The 21,557-nt window shown below is 38.8% G+C and overlaps 1 protein-coding gene across 1 annotated transcript; it reads right to left on the bottom strand.

Moving 5' to 3' along the window:
• Positions 1-1,672: 1,672 nt before the first annotated feature.
• On the bottom strand, positions 1,673-21,289 carry ALX1 (ALX homeobox 1). Its single transcript, XM_074572652.1, has 4 exons — positions 20,921-21,289; positions 18,290-18,594; positions 14,452-14,580; positions 1,673-2,286 (listed from the first exon to the last, which is right to left on the bottom strand). The coding sequence occupies exons 1-4, from the start codon at positions 21,150-21,152 to the stop codon at positions 1,966-1,968; spliced, it is 987 nt and encodes a 328-aa protein (XP_074428753.1). The 5' UTR covers positions 21,153-21,289; the 3' UTR covers positions 1,673-1,965.
• Between the last annotated feature and the right edge of the window lie 268 nt (positions 21,290-21,557).

Genomic DNA, 21,557 nt, shown 5'->3' with positions numbered 1-21,557 from the left:
CTCATTTTACTGCTGTCTAAACAGACCATAAAAAATGGGAAAGATAAATTCTAGCCAGAATGCTTTTTCCTAGTTCTTCAGGCCAAAGTTGAAGTTAATATTTAGAAGGAGAATAAAATTAGGAAACCACAAATTGGAGTATACATATGTGTTAAACTTGGAGTTTATTACTGGTGGCAAATAGGACAACCTCCATTTCAATCAGCTGTGTAAGAATCTGCTATAAAATTCCCATTTTCAGCTGATTCCGTTGGTTTCAAAGTTAAGTTTATTTATTCCACTGAATGATTACAGAATGGACCCATCTCCTATATTTGTTTTCAAGTTTAGCCTCCTGAGCGGGAGCAGAGGCAATTTAGGGGTTCCTGTGAGTTTGTTTTTGTGAGTCCTGGTAGTTTTGCAGTTGCTGTGATGAAATGTGCTTCCCTGATCTTCCCTTCTCCCCCCATCTGCCCTCCGTTCCTAACTAATGGCCAGAGAGAAAAGCAAGAAGGAGCAGGGGGTTGCCCAGAGACTTGTATCCTGTTCTAATCACAGCCATGCAAGTCCTTCTTTATTTCAATTAATTTACTTTGCCTTTATGAACCTGAGAGACTGACTGTTGCTTTCAAAGAGGCTGACATTTCACTCATCTGAAGGAGCTTGGAATGTGACAGGGGAAAGGGAGGAGAAGTAAATCAAAGCAGATAGCAATTCTCCAGATGTAAAGTATTTTTCTTCTCCTCTATTTTTTTTTCCACCAGAAATGTCAGAAAGTCTGCTGACATTTTAATTCCTTTGTGATAGGCTGGGAGCTAAGAGCCAAATCCTGCTGCCACTGCAGTCGAAAAGATTTTTCCTGTCGACTTTAAAGGGAGCAAACCAGCCTTACACGCTGAAAAAAAATAAAAATAAAAATAAATAAACAAAACATCAACAAACTGGAACTAAAACTAAGTGAGATGTACTCTTGTAACATCTTGAGATCAGTTACAGACTGAAACTAGCAGGTCTTGTTTGACTTTTTTCTTCTCAATTTGATCATAGCATGACAAAAACCAATAAGACTGACTGGTTTGGAAGTAAGACTTTGCTGCTGTTGTGGTTTTGTTTTAAATCTGGATTCTGTTGAAAGTGTTGCAGTACTATTCCATTCTCTCTTCTAATCACCTAAATTTCAAAATACTCTATCTGCAACCTTAAAGATTTCATTTAAACACTAGTTGACTTAAATAATCTGTGCATGTCTTTGAAAACTCTATTAAACACTATGATCCTGCTTTTAATAATACGTTTGTCAAAAAAAAATATATCTCATTATCTTTAATAGGAATAGACTCAGGTCCATAAAATAAAGAAGTGCCTTCTATTTCTCATTACATTAATTGTGCATTGATATAATTCCAATGAGCTCAACATGCATTTAGCAAAACAACAGAGCTGGCTCAGAGCAGCAGCAGAGTGCTGAGAGAGTTGGGTCTACAAATTCCACCTACAACATGAACGATCGTATATTTCTTTCTCTGCATGGTGTTCTTAGAGATTTACTTCATGGTCTTACTATAATAAATTTATTTTCCTTTATAGAGTTGTTCCCTTATGAAGTATTCATTTCTAAAGCATTAACTTCGTATACAGGACTGCTAAAAACCAATGGAGTAGACATATTTTCTTAATAGTTTTATTCTTTTTTGCAGGTTTTATAATCATGTTTCATCAACTGGTACAACAAAACATATTTCTATATAAAAACCAAAACAAAGAGGGCTTGTTGAGCGTGATGCATGGTAAATCTATTTGGTTTATTCTTTTTTTATTGTTAAATATTATATTGCATTTGTTTAAGCAGACATCATGTATATTGTGATTTCTAGCATTCCACACGCAGCAGCTTATTGTTGTGTCCTTTAAATATGGGAAATAAAAACATTTTCAGTTTGCTATTAAAAAAAAAAAATAAGGAAATGAAGAAAGGGTACTGCTATATTACATGGCCCAGGAAATATTGGCAGCATGCTCTTTGGCTTTCATCCGTAGAACTGCAATGCTGGAGGACCTCCTTTCAAACTCCGGCTTGGTTTCAAAAGCATGTCCATTGCTTGCCCCAGAAAGTAAAGAGTCAGTGAAAAAATTATTAAGGGGCACGTGGCTGAACTGATTCTGGTGGTTTGAAAAGCCTGTGTAGCCAGAATCTGTCCGGGGTGAATGGGAATAAGGTGTCATACAGGAGGACGTATCTCGTGGTAGCATGCAGGAAGTAACCACAGAACCGCTAGCCGCATTCCCTGCCCACAGATTGTTCTGAATCTGGAACATATAAAATGAATAAGATTACATTTAGATAGTTCATCTTTTGTTTTCTGCAATGCTTGCTTTGCTGTACTTAACACATCCATCAGTAGTTCTCCTCTAAAACAAGCAACAAGTACTTTACTCGTTCTCTGCAATCATATTAGAAAATACCGTGAAGACATTACATGAGTCAAAATATTGGATCATTCACTTAAGAGCAAGGGCTGCTGAGTCACATTCCTTGCTCTGTCATCCGTTTGCTCTGTGGCTCTATCCTGAGTGTTTACCATTGAACCTCAGGATGCCATCAGCGCTGCCAGTCAGTGAAATTCGTGGAAGCACACAAATGACTTTAAAGGAAAGGTGTCAAAAGAGTGTACAATATCATAGCTGTTTCCACCGTAAAAGCTTTTCCTCATCAGAATTCTGTCTTAGTGTAATGGTCGGAAAGAGTGTAAAAGGGTGAACAAAACAAACCAGGATTTCTCAAGCGACAAATCCCAACAAGTATTTGCAAAATTAAACATTGAGCAGCCTTGCATAATTACTTCAAAACAAATAAATCCATAAAATACAGGCATGGCTGATAATACATCCAAGAGCTTTTCCTAAAGTTGTTTCAAAGACGGTTTGAAGATAAAAATTCTTTTCATGGTGTTTTTATACGAAATTATACTTTAGGGCATTTCTGTTTCAGCTTTCAGCCTCAACTGGCTGCAGTGTGCGTCCCTGGAAAACGTTGCATGACAGACTAGGAGACAAACTTTGTGGTTACCAGCAATGTCTGCTGAAGATCTGGAGTAACCACGTATTCAAGCTTTGATGTGTAATGCCTTCTATACTTGGCAGTCACTTAAAGCTTCATTCTGAGTCTCAGGCCTTCTCTATGTATAGATGCTATTTATGGATAGGTATTTTTCACTTATTTGTTACTAGATGAACAGACGGAAAGATTTTCAAGGCCCAGCACAAGTCAGTTCCTGTCATTATCTCAGACTGTGCACTCTTTCATCCCTCCTCTATGTCTTCCTCAGTCTTTTCTCACTTGCACTCACCATCATACAACATACAGCTTTATATTTCTTCTCCACTTTTACTTGCATCTCTTTCCTGAATGCTGATTTTTTTTAAATGTAAAATATCATGATACAAGACATTTGTAGCCCTCATTCACAGTACAGCCAGTAACTATATCCTTTTCTTTTAGTTTCACTTTGTTAAATTTGTCTTCATCCTAAAAATCTGTTGTCTGTTCATTATAGCATTGCTCTGATACACTGGGATTGAGCCCACATGTCTTTGTTCTCTGCTATACTTTGGAGAAATTGCAATTACTCTTCGGTTAGCACTGTAAAGTGAATTCCCACTTCAAACTGAATTTTGTCTTCACGTTCCAACTCCATAGACAAAGGAATTTTGGCTTTAAGATACGTAGGTTATCTCTCTAGCTGAGTGATTTCTTTTCTGCCAAATTAGAGGTCAGGGGAAGTAATGAATTATGACAGACGCACACATACACACACACAAAGAATGAAAACATGTTTCTAATGCTGAGTTGTTTTTTTTTTCTCATTGTCCTATTATTTGCAACAACACATACCCACCAAACCACCAACAAGCTAAAGAGATAAATTATGGTTCACTGAACTCATCTAGCTGAGATCTAGTGCAGATAACAAGGATGAGGTAGAGTCTATTTTAAAAGCTAATATTTTGAACAGTTGTATTAGCAGGGGTCATCAGGAGCTGACTAATTTGGGCTTCTTGGCAATTCCAGCAGCAGAAAAACAACCAGTAAATGGTCTATTTTTGCTTTCCTGCAGAAGGCTGGGGAAAAGCCACAGTAGCAACACATTCTCTCCAAACTCAGTCTGCCCAACTCCTTGTTCACACAGACAGGCATACATACAGGCATAAACACACTTCCACACCCACTCACGTGAAGGCAGCTTGCCTTTCCACGCACACACATACGCACAGCCAGTTGGGCACACCTCAGGCATCTGCTCCTGCATATCTTAGGTGGTCTGCTGAGAGGTAATGGAGTGAATAAGGTGCCTGGGGAAGGGTATCAAGGATTTTTCCTCCTTCTTGTGGGCCTCCTGAGATCTACAGGAGGAAAGAGACTCTAGTGAGAGTTTCAGAACTTTCCAGTTGTCATCCTTCCCTCCTCCCATCAGCATTTTTTAGAAGAGTCTCAAACATCAACCCATGGGAGACTCTCTGCAGCTTGACGTGATCCTCAGCTGACTTATTACTCTTTAATTAACACACCTGAGCCAGTTTTGACTTCTAATCAGACAAACTTTTTATAATCTTCAGAGAACAGGTGGTTTATCTGGGGATTAAAGGACATAGCTTATCTAGACCTGTTAGAACCATTGTCTTGCGTACCAACGTTTGTGGCATTCAGCCACAGAGAACATTCCCAAAGAGAGCAGTACATCTCTTATGGTTCAGGATTCAGGGATTCCTGAGTGTCCTATTGCCTGGAAAGTTTCCCAGATCCTAGTACAGATTTACAGAATATGTCGAGAAGGAAACAAGTGATCCCGAAAGAGCTGGACAGTGTGGTAGTTAAGTGTACAGCAACTGGGAAGTCATCCACCTAGATTCATAATGCTTACTGCCTTCTCAGACTTGGTGAGTTTGAAGCCACGTGCATGTGATTAGGGTACAGACAAGAGTAGTAAAGAAGATAGCAGCTGAAAGCCTGTAAGATACAGAGTGTATCTTCACTTTGCCCAAGTTGCACACATTCTGTTTTAACCATGAACTAGAAAAATCAGAAATCCATACAAAAATAGTTGGGGTTTTTTTGTTGCTGTTGTTCAGGAACACTGGAAACTTCTAATTGGACTTGCTTGTATTTCACAGTTACGTATACATTTCTTGCAGCAGCAGTGACAGATTAAGCAACTATTGGGGTTTTCTTTCCCTTTCTTCCTACAAAAAAAGTCACCCATTTTTGTTTCCATGCTGTTCCTCTTCAGCTTGTTCTGCTCGTGTAAGTCTTTACTGAATTGAAACAGGGAGATGACAAAGTTAAAAAAGAATTCAGAAATATATATATCTCTCAAACACATGCACATAAAGCCCCATTCTTTTTGATGGTATTTCCAGGCCAAATGGTTAGTCTCAGAACCTTCACAATAGGATGAATTTGCACAGGAAGAGACTGGTTCATCTATGCAGCTTCTAACCCAGGAGATAATTCTGAAGGAGCTCATCATCCCCACAGCTAACTTACACACTACAAAGTCTCATTTATCTGTCTTACTAAGATGTCTTTCTAAGAAACACTATGCCAAATGCTACAGTCACACAGGCTGCACAGATATAATTATGGGAAGAATTTTCAAAAAAACTCTGTTTAAAAAGGAACATACATGAGTTTGCCTTTAATACATTCATGATGAGAAGACTTCAAAAGGTTCAGAGGCTCAGTTTGAAAGTGCCTAATAACCTATGTGGTCTGGAGGTATCACAAAATCACTCTTTCCTTCCATATTTCTAGCAGTTTGGTTTGCAGTAAACTAAGTTTAGTACCACTAATTTTCCTGATATTTTCATCCTAGACAAATCTCTTTCAATTTAGCTTCGGCGAGATTACAGGGGTGTAAATGAGAACAGAATTCAGCTGCAAATTCTAAAATATACCAATGTCTTGTTAAAGAAATATGTTAACAAGCCATTCATTCCTAAAACTTCCATAAGAGATACCCTAGGTTTCTTCCTTAGAGGAAGGAATCCAAATTAGGAAACTTAACTTCAGAAATGCCACAAGATGTTAGGAAAGCTTTACATCTTGTCTCATGAGACAGTTATGCCCTTCAAAAGAATGTTTCAGTCATATCAATTTTCTGTTCATTTTAGTTGATTGGGTGACTTCACTTTTGATATTAGATTTTCATTTCTTAGGAAGGTTTTACAACATAAATATCTTATAGTGAAATTCAGGTGCAGAAGGCATTCCCGTATTAAAAATAAATACAGTAATGTTTTACAATAAGTCAAAATTATCAGACCTTCTTCTGGTATGTTGGAAGGAAAAGGGACATTATGTACATGAATTTAAAGAAAATATTTTTCCTCTTAAACTCTTGTGTGATCCATGAACTATATAAAAGCCAATTCAGAGACTGTGAATGAGGCTATACATACAGCACATCTCTGGTTTCTGTTAACATCACAAACAACTTGAGCTTTGCTCTTGTGGTTACCATGAAATTACCAGAGCCCTTCAATATATTTACCTACTGTATGTTTTATACACACACACATACACACCCTTCCCTATAGAAAAAAAAAAAGTAGGATTTCATAGCTGTGACAAGAACACAACTGGAGAGTTATGGTTGTTAACATGGCTATGATATCATTTCCTAGGTATACGACCTTCTGCTTGACACTGCAGAGGAAAATTAGCTGAGGTAATTGGTCATCCCCTTGGTGTCATTGCTTTTTTCCGTTAAAATTTCGAGCTCCTGGAGCTTTAGCCTTCTTATACAACACCTGGAGAAATCATATAAACTCAATCTCCAAATTTTCTGAGAGTTGTACTGTCACTTCCCCAGTTTTGGTTCTCCCATCACCAAATGTCTTGTCTCATGCTATTTGAGTCACCTGCCTATCCAGACTGGAGTTTGTTTCCAACAGACACACATATAAGCACACACAGCTTCTATTTGAGTGGACATGTGTTTTCATGTTTCACGTGGGAAACAAAACGTTAATCTCTTTTAAGATCTCTAGATATGAAGTAATAAGTTATTATTATTGTTGTTATTATTGTATTACCTAATATACCTTATGTTACATTGCATTACGTTATCATAGAATCATAGAATGGTTTGGGTTGGAAGGGACCATAAAGATCATCCAGTTCCAACCCCCCTACCCTGGGTAGGGACACCTCCCACCAGACCAAATTGCTGAGAGCCCCATCCAGCCTGGCCTTGAACACTTCCAGGGATGGGGCATCCACAGCTTCTCTGGGCAACCTGTTCCAGTGTCTCACCACCCCCACAGTAAACAATTTCTTCCTAATATCTAATCTAAATCTCCCCTCTTTCAGTTTAAAACCATTACCCCTTGTCCTATCACTACACTCCCTGATAGGGTCCTTCCCTACGTTTCCTGTAGGCGCCCTTTAGGTACTGGAATTATGTTATATGCTATTATAATTACTCTAGTAAGTAATTAGAAACTACACATTGGCCCTGTTTTCAGGGTGTTCCGGGGCACTGCAAGGAAGACAGCAGCGGCACTAACTGAACAGTTAAGAATTTACCTAACGATAGAGAACACGGGACTGTCAAAGAGACTGTTTTTCTAAAATTTTGTCACTGCTGTCTGTGTGAAGCAACAATCCTTGCACTGCGAGAAAACATGAAACCTGTGCTTGCACAAGGAGCTACTTTAGGCAGATCAAATTCAATAGCTGTTAAACTGCTCAAAACTGCTAGTTTACAACTCATGATCTGTAGGCTGTTCCTAGTCCATCACCACAACTGATTTGGTCCGTCACTTGACACAGTATTTTTTTTCCTGGAGGGTCTCTTAAGAACATCCAAAGTATGGACAGAAATTTGTCTGTACTTCCCAAGTTTGCAGAGTCATAGATTCTCAGAATAACTTAAACTGAAAAGGACCTCTGGGATTATTATTCCAAACCCTTTTTCACAGATAACTTTGAATTTAGATTATGTTACTCAAGCCCTATCCAGTCAAATTTTGAGTAGCTCCAACTACAGAGATTCAATAACTTGTTCCACGGCTTTACCACTCTCATTGTATTTTTTCCTTTATATCTAGACAGAATACTTCTTCGTGCAATTTGTGATCGTTTTATAGGAGCCGTTTGAACTGAATGAATGTGAACTGTATTGGGTTCAGGTACTTATGAGAGAGCTGCAGCACACCGTTTTCTGATATGTCCATAAAATGCAAACTGGCCCTTGGTAGTGAGAAACTTGATGCTACAGCTCTAAAATATGTGATAGACCCATTTAGTCCACACTTAGGCCTTGCAAACGGTGAACAAAATAAAAATCTGTTCATTTGATCCCATGCTTAACAAGTTTGCTAAGCTGCAAAATAATGCAGGACTCAAGAAGTCATCAGGCTTTCATTCTTGTACGGGATGTTTTGTAAATAAACTGTAACTTCTCCCTGCTGCCATCTCAGGGCCAGTTGTAATATGAATGAATTATATTTCACATCTATGATACAGTTAAAGACAAAATTTCATACTTTGAGAAATACTGTTAAAAAGTTTCTAGCTCAGAAAAAATGGATTTGCCTTATAATTAAGCCCCAGCTTAAGTCAATCACAGACATAAGGCAATACATGGTTCACAAAAAAAAATAATAAAGCAACAAACTGAGTGTTGAGGCTGTGAGGAGGACCACATACAGTGATGGTTTAGAACCAAGAGAAAATAAAAGCGCAGCGCACAAACTACTTTGTGTGGAACAGACACCACCCAAAAAGATTAGAAGTGTTACTCTTGTTGGAAGATCAGCCACAGCAGTGCAACAGTCAGCACATATGCAGCAAGCAACATACCATCCAGGTGGTGGCCCAGCCTGAGCTGCATGCTGTCACAGCTAGACAGCATGAGTATGTGATAAAACCTCTTTGAAGCTAGCTCAGATATGTCTACCACATCTACTCCTACTTAATCAGTGTACCCATAGCCTTAATGAACTATTGTGATTAAGTGTCATTTATACGTCTAATACAGTTAAAAGAATTTTTAAGTCATATAACATGTGGTGTCTAATATATGCCATATGAAAGATTTAATTGGAGCATGTAACTTTGATTATTGCTAATGAGAATTACCCATATGTACTAAGGCTAGAGCAGAACAGTAATGATGATCCAAGGACTTAGTACATAACACATGTATACTGATACCACTTCTACACTCTTTGACTGCCAAAAAAAATCATGTGATGCCATGCTGTTCAACATATTTAATTTGATTTATCAGTCTGGTGGATGGAATGTAAACTTCAGCCTCTTCCTTCTTCTGTTTTTCAGATTCCAACATTCCCCCTTCTTTCTGCACCTCCCATATCACTTCAGTTCCCATACCTTTGAAATGCTTTTGTCTCCTTAGAATTCCCACCTGCACTAGGCTGGGTTTTTCCACCAAAAATAAATTAAATTCAGTCCTATCCAAACAATACATTTCACATGTAAGGGGGAAAGTATAATGGTGTGACAGCAAAAACCCTTTCAAAAGAACTTAGAAGAACAATGAAAACAAATTAACTGAACTCAAAGAACAAGCAAGAAGAAAAGATGCAAAGTATGGAAAGAGACTAGATGGGAGAAAAACGTTGCCCCTTATATCTGTTTTTCAAGGACACAATATAATGTTTATTCATATACCGATGCACTTACATTTATAAAGATGGCATCTTTATATTAACTCTTACAGGGAAAGCCAGAGGTCTATGTGATAATAGGGTAGGGTTTTGATCAAATTTCACTCTTGTATGCGTAAATAAAGAAGGGATAAAAATGAAAGTTAGTCTCAGGTTTTTTGATCCCTTGATACTTCTAATGTTTAAACATTAAATCTGACAAGTTCAAGCACCCTTTGTCACATTAGCCTCCTCACTAGGCATAGGACAGCAAAAGTAGTCAAGTAAAGACTAATAAGGTAAGAGAAGGGTAAGGCTAAGCAACCTTCTTATTGTTCCTCTCCCAGCACATAATGCATAGGTCTAAGATAACTATAAATCTCTGCAGCTGAACCAGGCATCAGAGAGAAGAACACACTTTTAGAGATCATCTTACCTATTTTGTGCCTTACACTTTAGGAAGAGAAAACTTAATTCACCAGATTTTTACCAATTTTAAGGGAACCCATCTCTGGCATTAAAATGCCTTTGATTAAATTTCCTAGACACAGGTGTCTAATATCTTATCTGATCACTGGCTGCCTCCTCTGAAGGGTGCAAGCTTCTTTTAAGTCCTGTTCATCAGCACTGTAACAGTATCTCAGATATCCCACATCTTAAACAGCACTGTATTTAGTGACTGAATCAAGTACTGCCTGTTCACTAACATTTCCTCAGGTGAGTTGAAGTAAAGGTCACCATGAAGTCAATCTGCACTCATCTCCTCACTCATGTTAGGATGCTGCCTCTTAGCTTTCATATCATCAGCAGAGTATTATTGGCTAATGAGGCTCAAAGTGTCTGGGATAAAGAGTTTTAACCAGTGAATTGTTTTATGAGTGCACTTAAGATAACAGACCACAATGTGTTACATCTGCAAGAGAAACTTGAAGCTTAAATACTGAAACTAATGAAACTGAAACCTTTTACTAAAATGAATGAAAAGTACTGTATACAACATTTTCCTGGAAAAAAAAATCTGATTTTTAGCATAATGTTGTCAAAAGTTAAATATTTCATTGGAGTGAAAACTTAACAACTCTGTGGTATTTTAAGTGTTAAAGCCTAGAAAGAAAACATGTGAATAACACGTCATTATCCTGGAATATTGTACTAACTGTCCTCCTCTGTAATCCAGGTGTTGCCAGTATAATTAACGGAAGATCTATGCATGCAGAATTTGGACAGTTAAGGAGATATTTCTTGTCAGCCAGTTGAGCAACTACGCACAAAAGGTAACACCTAAAGTCAACATACTGTGAAAATAATTAAGGTTAGACTGAATTAACAAAGCAAGCGATTATGGTCTAGAGAAAAAAAAAAAAGAAGAAAATAAAACAAACTAAATTGTTTATTACTGTTTTGAAGATAAAGATGTGTAATTTAATAGCAAAATTAGGATGAGTTAAAGAAATGGGGGTTGGACCAGACCACCTCCAGAGGTGCCTTCCTACCTGAACCATCCTCTGATTCAGAGCCAACCTTCTATCTGAAATTAGTTGAAAAGATCATTTCCATGCAGGAAAACCTTTCAGGTTTATATTGTCACACAAGGTCCTGTTCTTAATTTCTATTTGATGAAGATAATTGGTGAAGAGACTAAGCAGGGGTCTCCACACCCTCTGTTGACTCCAAAAGAGGCTGATGTTTCTGCTGGAATGCAAGTGGGATGTCTGTTTTGGGAACATATCCATGGTGGGGCTCAAAACAGAAATCTTCAAACTGCAAATTCATCTAATTCACACCAGAAATTCACATTTTTTCTGTTTCTTCTGCCACACAGCAGTAAATATCTCAGCTTGATTTTATCCCTTTTCAACATCATCCTATATTTTTTTGCCAGCAACAGAGAGTCTGTTTTCCCCCAAGTTAATAAAGGCTTCGTAAACAAGCTCTAGTGAACTGTGTTCCACAATCCCCAAGAAAAAATAGTTACTCAAAAGTATGGCAGAGCCTGTCAAATATTTAGTGATGTCAGTGTCACAATAAAAGTGCTTGTATACAGGGGGAAAAAAAAAGAAAGAAAAAAGTAAAAATAAAAGTATGCGTCATTTCCTTTCTTGCATTAACTGTACTGAAATAATGGAATTGTTCTGGGAAATCAATCTATAACACTAAAACCAAACATGCAGATCACAATTTTAAATATATCTTTCTGCTTGAACTGTAGGATAGATTATTGAGTTTATAGCAAGTCATGTACTGTATATTTATTTTCCATAAGTGAGGAACTTATAAATGGACATCTAGTTCAAAAGATTTGAATGTAGTCTCCTAGTGTTTTTAATATGGATTTTCGTTTTCTCAAGCATTCTCACTGGAAATACTACGTATACGATACACACGTGGTTTTAATAAAAGTGAGGATTTAAGAATGTGAAACTATGAAGAATTACCAACAGATTAGCAAGAACAGGAACTTGCTTTGGCTGCTCTGTGATAAATGCCTGGATACCTATTCGTATCCCAGTATACAGCGAAGTAGCCACCTTCTTCACTGAGGAGCAAGATACCTTGGTTTTATGATGTAGCCAAGCTTACATGCAAGCGCTTAACTGAAATAAACAATGTAAAGTGAACTCACACCTTCATTTAGTTCCTTGTTCCTGTTCCTGAAGTATGCTACAGTACAGTACAACACAACTTTCTCATGCGGGTGACCAATCTCAATTATGTGTTTGTGCCTCTCTGTTTTCCCACAGCGTCTTAGTCTGCGGTTGTAGATAAGTACTGCATATTTATGTTTATGAACGAGTATGTTTCATTTTCCACACATTTTAGAGATGCTTTATTTAAGATTATGGACCCAACGTTTCCATTTTGATTTCTTGCTTTAAAGAACTTATAAATTAATGACAGGAAGTTTTTCCAGGCCAAAACTTATTTGTGTCATCAGCCTAGGAAAAAGTTTTTTAACAAATTCTTAAATAGGAATGCAGTGAATTCACTCATCTTTTTAACAATCTGGAAGTGCAGAATAGATATTTCATTGGGTTTAGATTTTTATGGATGATATTCTCGTATAATTCAAAAGTGTTTCTTTTTTAAAAACATCAGTTTTAGGACAAACATTTTAGGTTCTTACCAATAACTTGCGTTATTCCGCTATCTCATGCTAATGAAACTTCTGTCAATTGGGAAAATTTGTAGATGAAGTCCTACTAAAAATACAAGATGAGCTTGGAGACACAAAATTTATTCTAGAGAACTGAGTCAGGGATACAAAGCCAAAAGCTTAAGTAGTAATCCTTGTGTCGTCTGTTGTGATGCAGTAGATGAGTCAGAAAGGCCTTCAAAAGACGCTCGAACACCTTGAGTGAGATCTGTGATTGACTGTGCATCTACGCCTCTGTGAATCTGCCTAGGAGTGCTTAAGGTCTTTTTGCACACCTCCACCTAGGTAGGTCTCAAACATGTTTTGTGTCCCCCCTTTTAAACTCAGAATGTATCATGCAGTGGTTTCTGGTGTAATTTGGGCTAATGCACTATTACATTCTGAAATAAAAACTGGCAGACTGGGAAGTGCCAGCAGGTGTGAAATGCTTGTGCCCATGTTCTGAGCGGCTGGAACACAAACCAGCTCTGGCCCAGGCACCAAACCTCCTCAGAGGTAAGCACTTTAAGCTGGGTAGATGACACATGGGCCCAAGGCCTCTGGTTCAAAGCTAATCACAGTCAGCCAATGTAGAGCACGACCAAAGCAAGCCCACATAGATGATGAGTGTTTTCCTAAGGCTGGCAGAGACCCTGCTACCTAATGAACTAGCAGAGCACTAGGACATCAGCAGTGGAAGGACTCTACCACAGGGTCCCATACAAGATTTTTTGCTTTGTATGGTGATTTTTTTTTTTAATTATGTGGTAAAAGCAATGGGAAGCTAGAGACATGAAAAACAATGGCTTCAGAATAAAAGTATTCAATGCACTAAAACAAGCAAGCAGAGAAACAATAGCAGAGAGTGAGGCAAGGCAGTAAACCAAAGGACTGGAGAGCAGAAACAGAAGATTCTGATCTTATTACACAGTAATACCTTACTATATATTAACAGAGAACTGAAACAGAAAAAAGAAAGAAAAAACAACAAAAAAACCCAAACTACTACTGTCTGAGAGAGCTCCTGCCTCCCTCTCCCAGCCATATACATTTAATTCTGATTGTACATGGCCATAATATGGTTTCATGCTAGTAGAAGACTTGCTGTATTCAATGGGCTATTGAGGTCCATAAAGAAATTGTGCATGTTTAATATGTCAGAAGGAAAGTTGCCTAGAGATCACATAGTTTACGCCTCATCTTACCAAAGCATACAAAACCAGAGTTGTTAAGACAGTTGTGCCAATGAATATAAATATCTTAGAAGTGAAATTCTGACCTTTCTATATAAAATGACATCATTCCTGTCTAGCTCAATGGGTCTAGACGTCATGCAGAATTTATGCAAGGACCTAGAAGTGATTCAAATCCCCACGTAACTTTATGTGCAGAAAAGACTTCACTGCACAGCCATTGTCAGTACATAACTTATGCAAAACTCTGCAGCTCCTAAGACTGTTCTTTAAAAAATACTTGTATTTTAAGCGTTAATTATACATATTGGAGGTCAGAACTGTTGTTCACAATGGCAGGTCCTGTCCACGTGCCTAAAGAACACAGAAAGCTAAACACAGGAAAGTCTTCATGCATCTTCTGTGCATGTGCGTGCCTAAGGATGTAAGAGAAGGTAAATGTAGAGCCAAAGTAGTACTTGGCCTTTACCATACCTGAGGGTAGCTGTCAGTCCTTGGAAGAACAGATATATCATAGGTGGCAGCAAAATGGCTCTTAGCTTGCTGGATCTGACCATAGCGTTCTCTTTTTCTCCATTTTGCTCTTCGATTCTGGAACCAAACCTGTAGTAAACGAGGAAACAGTCATCAAGGTAAACTTAATTACATACTGTGCAGACTCTTAGGAAAAAGCCAAGAGATTTTGGACAGTAGCTTTGAAAATTTCTGTTTATCTAAGGAACGGATGTTCTCCGCCTGAGGATGAATTTCTTGCAGTTTCAGTATTCTCAGTGTCGGACCTGCTTAAGTTATTTCTGGCTATTTTAAAAATATATGCTATTTCCTTTTTAAGTGCCTTGAAAAAAAAAACAAAAAAAAAAAAAACCAGAGGAAAGATCAGTCTGTCAGGCAGTGCTAATTTTGACAGAGTTCCATTATGTAGGGGGAAATTGCCAAGTAACAGGAAGTCAAAATGTAAAGAAACTTTCTCTTAATTTCACATGCCCACTGACTTGATACGACTGCCTATGATCTGCTTCCTAGAGCTATACTTAATCTTCATCAAGTGCAGTAATGAAAAAGTAGCAAAAGCAGGCACCGGGACAGTAGTCTGTGCTGCAGAAGAAGTTCTTATAAGGAAGGTTAATAGAGCAGGAAGATAATAAAAAAATCATGAGATCATGGACAATTTTAAAACTATTGTGACATTTTTTTCACATTTCTGTTAGGAAAATCTATGTTTCCGACAATGGAAAAATAAAGAATGGCACTTTACATTTAGACTATGGAATAATTTAGACCTGAAACAATGCCTTCTTGTCAACTAAAAGCTATTTCTTTTATGCTTGTATAACTTTTGGACTGTTCTGTAATATTTTGAGTGTCGGCTGTTACCTCAGAACCTATTATATTCACATTTCTTGCTGTGACTGATGTCTGTCATTGTCCTGCGGTCAATGAAAAAAAAAAAAATTTTTGCTTTCAAACAGTTTAGTTTGGACTGGCTAAGACTTATCCTGGTGAATTAAAGGGATTGCTACGAAAAATAGCTGTTCCTTTATAAAAGTAATATTATCCAACTAAGTCTTTATTGTACAGCTATGAGCAAAATCATTCCAACTCTTTTTAAAGAAGTCACACTGCTAACAGAACCTTTTTTTTTTTAATGGAAACAATGCCATTGGTTAGTCTTCCTGCTAATGGACCGTGAATCTGTTTGAATAGATACATACGTTAATAGATTATTTTTTTATAGAGACAGTGCCTGTGAATCCCATTTTGAGGCACATTTTCTGATCCCCGATGGTGGGATATTTAAAATAACACTGTTTGTTTTATAATTCAGGTTTTGCCTTGATCTTTGGAGAACTCAACTGTCCTTTGATGCTGCTTAAGCAACGAGGGCATAATTTTGCCCATTTTAATTCCCATGGATTAAATGTTGCAAATTTAGTATGTGCAATCTTTTAAAATGCACTTGGCAATCACAGCAAGGCCCATGCATGTAACTGCGGAGCATATATGCTTAGGGACCTCGCTGGTAAATTTGTATTATTTATGCTGCCTGAGGCTCAGCAAAAAGAAAAGAAAAGGAAAAAAACAAAACTCTCCTGTCTCCACAGGAGGCATCAGGAACACGCTAAGGGAATTTAGTAATGAGGCTCTTTCATTGAAAAAAGACCTTGACAATCTCCTTAAAATGGGTGCCAATTACTTCACTGACATGCAGCAGGAAAGAGAGCAACTTAGATAAATTAGGTTCAGGTTGGCGCGCTCTGCATGTATGCAGGACAAATATTAAATTGGATCTTGATGAAATGGCGGTGAAGGGAAATGTGGGTAAGGTATCCAGCTGATCACTCTGCTAAACTAAATCAAACAATTTGCTTGAATTCATAGTAACCAAACGAGAAAAAAAAAAGCACACATTTTTTCCCTTTGACAATCCCCCAAAATGTTTCTGTTTACATCACTTTACTAGAAACTGTCTGTTGGCAGAGATAAAGTAACCATTTGCCTCCACAAAGCAATGTAAAAATCTGCTGCTTGTTATCCTTGCGTTGCCAGATGCTTGCCTCTAATGATGTAAGGCCTTTAAAATTGCTTAATCTTGTGATGGAATACTGTTGCTACTCTGGGTAAAAATAATCACCGTTTCTCTTCATATTTAGCGTATGAGAAATGCCAAGATCGGTTATCTTTTAAGAAAGGGGGGAACACGCTTAAATAAAGTACAAATAGATATTTTGTGCAAGTCTGGTGAAGTCATATACATTTTCACATTTACACTCTTAATTTTAATATTTTTACCACATGAAGCCTCTAAAAATTAGAAAAAAAATGTGACAAAAAGTCAGTTGACACATTTTAGCCCAGTTGTTCCCTCCCTGTTCTGAATATTAGTCTATTCTTGGGGTAGTTCTCATTATTCCAGAATTATGCAATTGTAAGAACAGTATTAAAACATTAGACAAGCTTTTTCTTTAAGTCAAGACTGAAACCTAATGAGTGGAAGTCATACTTGGAAAACTGTATTGGAAAACCAAATTCAGAGGGGGAGGAATTGCACAGAGCCTGAAGAGTTAAAAGCCACTGAACTTAATTCCTTCAGCATCACTGGTATCGTATGGATGTAACTGAGACATGATTTCGGACTGTATTTTCTGATGACAACAGTGAATATGCTGTCTGGTTGAATAGACATGAAAAGAACACTCCTTTATAAAACTAATTAGCTGAGTTCGTTTCTGAAAGTGATCCTGGTTTAATTTCGGTTGTATGCATGTGCACTGACGTCTATGTCTTCACATGCATGTGTGAGTATGTGTTTAATTACAAGTTGTGAAGTTGTTATCATATTCAAGTCACTAAATTAAAAAAATTAATCCCAGTCCGTAAGAATCAACAGGACTGCTATTCTCTACGTTGAAATTATGAGCATTACCAGGATGGGGAAGATCTCTAAAAATAGGATAAAGTCACAAAACGCAGCTCACACCCTTTTCTAAGAGAAGACGTCTGAACAGGGGAAGGGCTGCATTTCCTGGACATTTAGCTTCTTTTCTCACCATTATGCATCCAAAGTCATAAACGTTGTTGAGATTACTGCACGAGCACATACTGAATGAATCAACTTCGTACGCAGTTAAGATCTCAAATACTGCACGACGTGGTCAACAGCATGTTTCGTTCCAAAAACTAGAGTAACATTAGCCATCGGTTATGCAAGTTTAAAAACTGGCAAATGTACTCCCCAATTTTGCGATTTTTAAGCTTATTACATATAACAGAGATGAAAGGATTACGTCCTTGCTCTACACAGACACAAACACACAAACATATATACATATATTTATACGTATCTGTGTACGTGCAGTTTCGCTGCATATTCTTCAGATCTAAACAAGGAATTTGATGGCTTTTTAGATTGTAGTTTTCATGCCATAACACACACAGAATCCTCTGTGGCCGAGTTCTGCATCGTCATCAGTCTGAACTACCAGCAACATCTCTCTTTAATGGCATCTTTACACGTAACACTTTATGTATTCACTGCCTGGAATTCTGACAGTAAAACAGGGCTACCAGAGATCAGGAGTGCTTTACTATTGATGTTGTTTTCTCATCGTTTAAACCAGTTTCACGAACAACAACACAAGCTATTTAAAAAAAAAAAAAACAAGTAATTTTAGTACTGCAGCGCAGCAGCTCATATCCATAAAGAAACAAAGCAAAACGAGCTTTATGGGCTTTTGTACAATCCCCAAGAGTGTAATTTACCAGTTCCTACAATGCACAACTTGTCATGGAAACGCTGAAGTTTGGTTCCTACCTGGACTCTGGCCTCAGTGAGCTCTGTTCTCAGAGCCAGCTGTTCTCTTACATAGACATCAGGGTAGTGAGTTTTCTGGAATACTTTCTCCAGTTCCTCCAGCTGCAAACTGGTGAAAGTTGTTCTGTGTCTCCTCTTCTTACTGCTGGAGACGTTGCTGTCACACTTATCACCAAGTTCGTCCAGTTCCCCCTTCTCCTGCATCCCTTTCACCGGAGACATCCTGAGATTGTTGCAATTGTCCATGGGCCTGCTCAGCTCCGTGTGAAGAGGTTGTCCTTCCACTTTAGTAATCCCATAGTTCACTGTACACAAGGTGGGGGAGGGAAAGAACTGGTTAAAGGCAGGGGGCTTTAGATTCAAGGGTTCATATCAAACAGTTTCACGAGGAACCCGATTCTATGCAACTGCGCATTTCTATACCAGACCGCAGAAGAGGAATTTGTAATACTAACCACAAACAGAGTAAAAGCACTAAATCACACTGAATTTTAACTAAGAATAGTATCTGAAAATATCATCTAAAATCTTTCAGTTTGAGGAGAGTGCATAAGAGTACTTGAATATTTTTACTCTGCCACTAAAGTAGTTAATAATCCATGAAATCAGCTTCTACTAGAGTTGCACAGATAAGGAATCTTAGCCCAAAACAGATTTTCATATAAGATAAGCAGCATAAAGCTATTGACTAACATGCCTTTAAACTTGGAAGCAGATGGGAAAAAAAAATCTATTTCTAAGAAAATACAAAATAACTGTAAACTAAATAGCTGTAAACTGACAAATCAAGAAGCAAATGAAACCGAAGATTATCTTCACTTTACAAACTCAATGGATTCCATACACCTTCTCTTGGATTTGTAAAGTGGAATTGTTTCCAATTAAGTTTGTTATGGTTACAAAATACAGAGAGTTTCTGCAAAATGTTAACTTATTAAAAGAGATTGTTTCATACACTTTGTGTAAGGATTGCAGGAACTATTTGTCTTTAGGTAAAATCTGAGCGGTAGAGATAAGAAATATTCTTCTGTAGCTTCTTAATAAGAAATGAAAACATTTCCTATTTTTTCTATTTTTACGTATCTCACATCACTAAAAAAGTCATGCGATATGTTACAGGATTCAAAAGGGCTTTTTTTTTTCCTCTCTAAAAAACAGGCGAAAAAAAGTTTAAAACTCTATTGAAATTTAAAAAGACAAAGATGGCATGTAACATACGATAAGAAACTTGCTTTGGGATTTTCTCACATTCTCAGTAATTTCTCTCAGTCCGATCTTATTTTAACCAAACACAGTTTTTAGATACTTACCATCAATACATACAGAGATAGGAAATGCCCCAAAGCCCCCAAGGCACACATTAAATGAGCTAATTAAGAAAAACTTCAATGTATAAATCAATTTTCAGTAGGTTTGTTTGTTTTGTTGTTTTTTTTTTTAACTTGCACTTGCAGAACTCTATAATTATTTCCTACAAACTGTTTAATAAAAAAGGAACTTCTCAAAAAAATACTTCAATACCTATATGAAGTAAAAAAAAAAAAAAAAAAAAAAGTAAAAAATTGTTAGTCTCATTATTGTAGCTGATCTTAACCATATTTTCCGATTCTGCTAGGGAAAGGCTTTTTTAATTCTTTTTTTCTGTACATGATTGACATCATGTTAGAATAACGGGGAAAATTTTAAATGTCTCCAAAAAAATCCCCATTCTCCCTGCCTATCAGCTAGAAAAAATAAATAAATAAATAGATAAATTAAACACGGTTATTTGAGTTACCTAAGTCGTTTTCGGTCGGTATGAAGAACCACTATTATGGGTTATTTGGTAACACGGCAGAAGAAAAACCCCGCTGTCCCCGCAGAGCGTTATTTGAAAGAACCGAACACACCAAGTGACCTTCCCTTACCGCCCTCTAACGCTACCTGGCCCCGTATGTCCCGTCTGCGCCGCCGACACCCGCGGCTGCCTTTTCCGTGGGATTCGCTGCGTTTCCCGTGGAGTTCGCAGCGGGCGCGGGGGACGCCGCTCGCCGGCCCCGAGCCCCGACGCCGCGGGGAGCGGGACGGAGCGCCCGAGGACGGCCGGGGGGCGGCCGGCGGCGGGGCCGGGGCCGGGGCCGGGTCGGCGGCCGAGCCCTCCCGCACCCGCCGGGCCCCGCCGGCCGCCGCTCCGACACCGCGGCCCTTCCCCGTCCGTCGTCTCCCCCGCCGGGCTGCCGGGGCCGGGCGGGCTGTGCTTTCCGCGCCCCGCCGCTCCCGCGGTGGTGGCGGGGACAAGCCGAGGCAGCCGGCCCGGGGCAGCAGGCGGAGGGGCAGCACGGGAAGGAAAAGAGCGAGCGCTTCGAAGAAGGCGATCGCCTTTTCCAGTTGTTGTTAATAATAATATTGTTGTTGATGTTGCTGCTATTATTATTATTATTATTATTATTATTATTATTATTATTATTATTATTATTATTATTATTATTATTATTTACTACCACCCGGCAGCCCCTCACATGCCAGCACCCAAAGGCTGCGCAGCTGCCTTTGGTCTCCCCGGGCAGGAGAAGCCCCGGCCTCCCCTGTACCATCTCCAAGGAGGGCAAAGTGAAGCGCAGGAGGGAGAATTACCCTGGGATGGCGACTCACCGTTGTTGTCCTGGCAGGGTGATGTCCTCTCCAGCCTTACATGATGCTCAGCCCTTTGCAGAGGGTTGAAGGCCTGTACGCATTTGCTGCCTGACGTTTTGCTATAAAAGGACTCATTGTCCAAAGTTTCCATAACGTGCTCCAAAGTGCCTCCTGCTCCCATGTAAAAGTCACTGTTCTTGCTCGGCTGGCTCTTCAGGGCAAACTTCTCGCTCAGAAAATCCATAATCATCTAAGGCTGCTTGAGAGCCTCTTCCCTAGACAGAGGCTGGACTGTGAGCGGTGGAGGGAGGGAGAGTGGGCGAGTGGATGGGAGGGAAGGAAGGAGGGAGGGAGGGAGGGAAAGAAGTTCGGAGCTCAGGGAGCTGTTTTGCCTCTGAGCCTTTGATTTGTCTTGTCTTGAAAGGGGGAACCCGAAGTTGCTTTTATATCTTGAAGCTCAGCAGGGCTCCTTATGCAACCTCCCATTTCTAATGAATATGAAAATAGGCAAGCCGTGTAACTCCACCCCAGGTCCCCCAAGACCTAATCCCAACACAGGAGGGAGTTCCAGGCCCATTTTCGACAGACAGATCCGTTTCAGACAGGCAGACGCACAGGGGCGTGCAAGGAGGGTGAGGGGAGTCAGGGAGGGAGA

This window comes from Larus michahellis, chromosome 1 (assembly GCF_964199755.1).
Source record: "Larus michahellis chromosome 1, bLarMic1.1, whole genome shotgun sequence".
Taxonomy (NCBI): domain Eukaryota; kingdom Metazoa; phylum Chordata; class Aves; order Charadriiformes; family Laridae; genus Larus; species Larus michahellis.
Note: the sequence above shows the minus strand (reverse complement) of the source record. Positions and strands in the feature narration are given on the sequence as shown.

Excerpts from the sequence above, each read along its gene's own strand:
- ALX1 (XM_074572652.1), bottom strand. The coding sequence starts at position 21,152 with ATGATTATGGATTTTCTGAGCGAGAAGTTTGCCCTGAAGAGCCAGCCG. Across the intron at positions 18,595-20,920 it reads ACCCTGCCAGGACAACAACG|TGAACTATGGGATTACTAAA; the intron begins GTGAGTCGCCAT and ends CCTTGTGTACAG. Across the intron at positions 14,581-18,289 it reads TCACTGAGGCCAGAGTCCAG|GTTTGGTTCCAGAATCGAAG; the intron begins GTAGGAACCAAA and ends CGTTTACTACAG.